This window comes from Patella vulgata, chromosome 9 (genome assembly GCF_932274485.2).
Source record: "Patella vulgata chromosome 9, xgPatVulg1.2, whole genome shotgun sequence".
Taxonomy (NCBI): Eukaryota; Metazoa; Mollusca; class Gastropoda; family Patellidae; genus Patella; species Patella vulgata.
Genome location: NC_065887.2, coordinates 38,587,881 through 38,594,294, shown reverse-complemented (window position 1 = coordinate 38,594,294; position 6,414 = coordinate 38,587,881). Strand labels below are relative to the sequence as shown.

Sequence of the window (6,414 nt, the reverse complement as noted above, 5' to 3'; positions counted from 1 at the left end):
TTAAGTTGGATAAGTAGAAACAATTTTATTTTTGGTTCATTGAATTAATAGGCCATACAGCATTTCTAAGTAATTTTCCATATTTTACAACTGATAAGATCACCATGACAACCAATATCAGCATCAATGCCAATTAATATCATAACATATTATTTATGTACAATTACACACAATTTACAACAGTTCCTACATAGAATGCAGTCCCTCAATTTAATTAAAATATTTTTACTATTCCGACAGAAATCACATCCAAGGACAGATATCATTGATGTAGCAATGGTTCTACCTTCTATGTAAATGTCATCTGTCAGAGATTCATGGCTGCCCAAATTCAATACTACATGTATGAAAAGCCACACATTATGCCTTCAACTTTTACATTTGAATGTCCAAGTGACTGCTTGCAATTTACTGAACGTTACATGTCTGATACTCTAATAAAATATTAGGAACATTGCAAATTTATGATGTTTTCCAAACTTTATGCATAACATTTTGACTAGACTTGACATTTTGTCTTTGTTATTTTTAACTTAATTTGTGCTTGTTTATTAGTATGCATCAATATCTAACTACATGTATCTCAATCCACTCTAGTTTATGTGCACAGTCTGTCCCATAACTGATGTGTATTCAGCGATATTTTATTGATAAAACATTCATGATGAATTACAAAATTATTTGTCAAATACAAAATACAGCCCACATAAAATGTTAGTGGATCAGTCATACAGTTTGTACACAATACTATGAAAAGTTATCCATAAATTTATTTTTTCAAGTTGTCTAATGATATGAAAAGCCATCCATCTGCATCTGCCTTAATAAGTAGACTACTACTGCTTCACACCATTGCTATATATATATATATATATATCTCCTATAAAATAATACTAATCATATCTTATATACAATATAGCTCCTGCTGCCATCTACTTTACAAATCAGAATTTTCCTTGGGTAATCAAAATAAACATTAGAGACTTTTGGCAAGCGGATTTTTCCCATCCGTATCGTATACGTGGCGTCAATGTAGTTTTAGAGTTTTGGCAGATTTTAGCAATTTTTGGTTTCACTAGTGTATTATTTCAGAAAGTTTAGCCCATAGATCAACCAGTATGCAGACAGGCGGGAAAAATATGAAAATTTAGAGAAAAACCCATCAAAAATGATGATTAAATTCCAGTCGTTATCACTGTTAAAATCACATCAAATATACACCTTTGTGTTCTAGGATACACACAGATTCATAAAAACGCTATGATGCAACATTTCAGCGTCTAAAAGTAGCAAAAAAGACGGGAAAAAGACGACAGTGTTATACGGACCATTTCCGTATGAAAGCCGTTCCATACGTGCTGCCGTATCCGTGTGCCGTATCACGTATGAGAAATACACAGACATTGATGACGTCACACGCAAAATCCATACGAATACGCGATACGGACCAGGAAATTACGCTTGCCAAAAGTCTCTATTGGTTGCCCAGCAACAATAAAACAGCTAAGTGTTCCAAGCAGTCATGGCATTTGAAAAACTTTAACCTTCTAGAGTGTTAACAAGATTTTTGATTGATCAAGGGCAATAACTTTGTAAGTAGTTATCAAAAGTCATTGAAAATCAATAGGTATAAATACTGTGTATTAAATACAAGTTAATAGGATAATAACTTGAGCTGCTTGTGTCCACAGGACCATAACTACGGTAGTCAAATTTGTTTCCCCCAAATAATTAAATCCAAAAACATTCTAATCACCAAAAGGTACAACTAATATCACAAGTTGATGTCTTTAGAAAGTTCCATAAAGATCTAGAAGGGTTTATGAGACATGCTTTGGAAACAAACCCAGGATGAAAGGATGGGCAGAGCACAGATATATCGATATTCCTGTCACTTCGTTCGGTGCGAAGGTATAAAAATTCTGTGACTTTTGGTTTTAGAGCAGTTTACTGGAAAGAACCTGCCATATATACAAATTCATAATTTAATAACAAGAAAATGTTTGGTCCACTACTTTAAACTTAAAATTCTGATTTATATACAAACTGGCTAAAAGAGTTCTTTCTAGTATTACATAAAATGTTTGAGTTTGCATGTTGATCACGTTTTTGGTGAGCCATCCTGTCATATTGTTCAAATCCATATCCATGTTTTTGGTGAGCCGTCCCAACATAATGTTTAAATCCATTAGAGGATACATAATCACTATCTTCACAATATTCACCTTTGACTGCAATGGTGGTAGTCACACCTGGCAACTATTTCTATGGTTATGTCTTGCATTTTGAAACTAAATTACCAAATGTTTTATTTTGAAGGTTACATGTGCAATTTTAGGGAGAAAATATTGCCCAGGCAGTGTTGATTCCTACTATTCTCCTTTCATTTCCAACTGTCAAGTGCAAATCTTGTCTCCGTGTGAACAACTTGACGAGCTTACCTAAGTGAGAACTGAGGGTTCTTTGCAGTAACGAGACCAGTGTTTTGATCACATATTCACAGTGGTTTCTAATTAAAGTAACAACAAGCTACAAGGTTGACCTCATTCGTAGTTAAACCCAATGACATTTGCAACATAAACAATTATACTAAAGTCGAAGATGTAGAAGTCCTAGCATATCCCACACTTGACAAAGTAATTATACGACCTATGACAGAAAAATTATCCTATTTCAACATTTCATATAAGGTAAACAGGGACTCATTTTGCTGTCCTAGGCTGCATATTTTAGAACACAAGGAGCTGAAGAGATTAAAAATGTGAGAAATTAGTGATAAATGTGTAGACCGAGCACCGTCATTTGCATAATCCTGTCTACAGCATGTATAACATCCCATCCTATGGCCTTTATATTACAATATATACACAAATATATACATTATATATATGGTATTAAGTTATAATATACAATACATATATAAATAATAACATTCTATTTCATTGTTATTCCAATGTACATTTCAATTAACAGTAGACAAATTACAGTTGGGTTTCACTGTAACACTGATGTTAGTGTCCAGTTAGTACAACAGCATTATAGCAAGACACTAGAGTTTTACTATTACACTCTTGTTATGTCCAGTTTGTACAACAGCATTATAGCAAGACGCTATGATACACTAGGGCTTCACTATAACACTGATTTTAGGTCCAGTAGTCTAGTTGCTACAACAGCATTATAGTGAGATGCATATATAATATGCAATATAGCTCCACTTTATAACACTATTGTTAGTGTCCATTTAGTACATTAGCATGTTGTTATAGTGAAACATTCCCTTTAGCGAGCTGCACTATAGTACTAGTGATGTCCTAATGTATATTCGACTATTTAAAAAAAACAAATAAAACTCACATGCACCCACCACAGCTTTAAGTATACATACAAATTAATTTGCTAGTTTGAAGTTAACATTCTAACAAATACCAACAATGTTGTGAACGAAGCACAATGTTGTGAATGAAGCACAATGATACACAATGAAGGAATTATACGATATTGATTTATATGATCCATGTTGTGTAAAAAGCTCATTCAAATTCAATGCTTTTTATTTTGATCTATATTTTGTCACACTGATCTAAATAACAAGTTAATACTAAGAATTATCTCATCTATAGCTCTCCATTGTACATTTATAATTCTTTCATACACAATTTTATCTTGGAAATGTTATTTTGATTAAATTTTAAGAAACATCTCCAGCTGAGTGTGTGACATATTGCAATATTCTACATTATAAATTTGATTCACAAAAATTCCCCCACAAGGAATGGTTAGTTAATTAAAAAGAAACCATATTTGTTAAAGTGTCAGCTCGCCAAGAAAAGCTAAGCATGAATAGGCACGGTTTCATATGATCCGATAACAAAACAATATTATTATAACCCTACTATGTACAATTATATATGTACAATTATATATATATATATATATATATATATATATATATGAACACAGAAACAAATTAACATACACAATAACACGTTTTAACAATCAAATTTCTTCCAGCGTATCAATAATCATTAACATTCAAATCCACTTTGGCATTCATTTATAATAACCAATACAGGGGAGGATTTACGATGTTCAGAAGGGACAGGTCCAGGAATTTCAAATCTCCATATTGGTGTGTAAATTCACCAGTGCCCACGACGGAGGCATCTGGGTGTCCATCCCCAGACAATTTGAAAAATCAAATATTGTAGATGCCATTTCTGACCATTCTGGGCCTTGGAACCCCCAAATTCAGTCGACCCTCTTGACCCTCCCTGTGGATCCGCGCTGGCATTGATATTCAAAACCATAGTAACTTATGTATACTCAGTGACATACAAATTCACTTTAGCTTTGATACATTCCCGGGTAAAAACTGGGTGATTTGATGATATATTTGGACTAAAAACATATTCAAACTAATTAATTTATCATAATTTTGCTTAAAATCCTTCTCAAAACATTGCAATTGTCGGGGAATACCCTGGCTATAAAAAATCGATCAAAAGAGGTCATGTTTGTGTCACGTGACTTCCCTCTCTCAGTACCTAGCAACGCAAGAGGAGAATTCATTGCATACACAAGACGACGTTTTCTTTAATTGCTGACTATTTATTACAAATATCGAAGCCTAATTAAATTTTCGGATTATCCACTGCCCGCGTGTTTTTCCATGATTTTTATCTCAGAAAGTGTTGTACGTCTAATTCTTCATAAAGTTATTACAAATATCGAAGCCTAATTAAATTTTCGGATTATCCACTGCCCGCATGTTTTTCCATGATTTTTATCTCAGAAAGTGTTGTACGTCTAATTCTTCATAAAGTTTATCAAAATGTACATCAAGCGCTCAATCTCCGCGGGCAACCGTCGACGTCACTCGTGAAGACACTTCTAATTGTCGGGCTGTCGATTAAGGAAACCCTTACATTTTTGTCCTGTATGTGCTCCATGAGTGTTTTTCAGGGAATCCAGTATTTTTCTAGTAAGATTGATATTTCTACTTTCCATATATACCAAAATTGTCACACTTTTATTGGAAATAACCACCCGATAAATACTTTCCTGGGAATGTAGCTTTAAAATAGTCTATGACATTTACATTCATTTTAGCTAATAAAATTTTTAAAATTAAAATTCATCATAGCTAATTTTATCCAAGCACTTGTGTCGATATCTTAATTTTTGAGACAACAATAATTCCTACCCACTGAACACTATCAAATGAATTTTGTCAATATTGAACACGTAAACAAGATAAATAAACACTATAAACATTAAAACTAAACAATAATTATTCCAATAAAACAATTTCTCCACACAATACATCGCAGTCTATTCTTAATGTATAAACTATGACACTCAGCAGTATATAATTTCAGATCACCAAGGCCTGTATCTTTCCTTTTGGTCATCCAACATTTATTGCACAATCTTTGGCTCTTTTAATCGTTCTATGTTAGTAAAATGGCAAATTTTATCTAAATGGACATGTATGCAATGAGAGGGGGATAATTTTGCCTGAACAACTGCATTTCTGCTTACAGTTTTTCAAATTCCAACTGCCAAGGGTTGTTTTACCTCGATGCCAATTTGCAATATCATCCTCAGTTGACAAAGACGTTATCTCTCACAAACGAAAGAATGACCATGTTGTAAATTGTTTACAAATGATTTTAAAAAAACAACAAATTTACATTTACATAACAATATATCTTAACATACTAACAGATTCAGGCTACTCTCTCATAACAAACATACAAACAATAATAATCAACAACCTTCATCAAGGTCGTACGCAAACAACTTCAACACTTTAAAAACATAACAGGCGTGATTTTTAAATTACATGGATGGCTTTCTGATTGGTTCGTGTTTCCTGAGATCAGTGTCTTGATTGGTTAAAATTGAGAGAGTTTAAAGTTATCTATCTACTGTTCAAACTTCATATCTCCCAGAATCCACTGCTGACTTAGTTCACCTGTACAACTTCCTGAAAACAAACCATATCAATTACAATAATGGATTGCATGTGGTGGTGGTGGAGGGGGAGTACATTCAATTTAAACAACTCTAAGAATGGAATTCCCATTGTCAGTTGAAGTACAAATTTGATCAAAATTTTCGATCACATTCGTCCTTCTGATATAATAATAAAACTCGAGTATGGTTTAAAGGCACCGTTTGAAAAGTCATGTGAAATCAAATGGGGCTGAACCTCTTACTTTTCTGCACACCCCGTCTTCAATTAGCCCAGGTTAGGTGCAGAAGAGTAGGACGTTAAACCTCATTTCATTTCATTTAATTTCATTTCATTTTCTGCACAGATCCGGTAAAAGAAAGAGAGAAATGGGGTTTAACGTGCACTCAACAGAAACTAGGTTATTTCAGGACTATCAACACAGAAGACAGGAT

General features: G+C 33.4%; 1 protein-coding gene across 3 annotated transcripts in view; it reads right to left on the bottom strand.

Annotated features, from left to right (window-relative positions):
• LOC126807874 (polypeptide N-acetylgalactosaminyltransferase 13) overlaps nucleotides 1-6,414 on the bottom strand; it is a 44,445-nt gene continuing 38,031 nt past the window's right edge. For all 3 annotated transcript variants that reach the window (XM_050532736.2, XM_050532738.2, XM_050532737.2), the window contains exon 15: nucleotides 1-5,992. In XM_050532736.2, coding sequence (XP_050388693.1) covers nucleotides 5,931-5,992 — 62 coding nt within the window. In that variant the 3' untranslated portion in view covers nucleotides 1-5,930. The remainder of the gene's footprint in view (nucleotides 5,993-6,414) is intronic.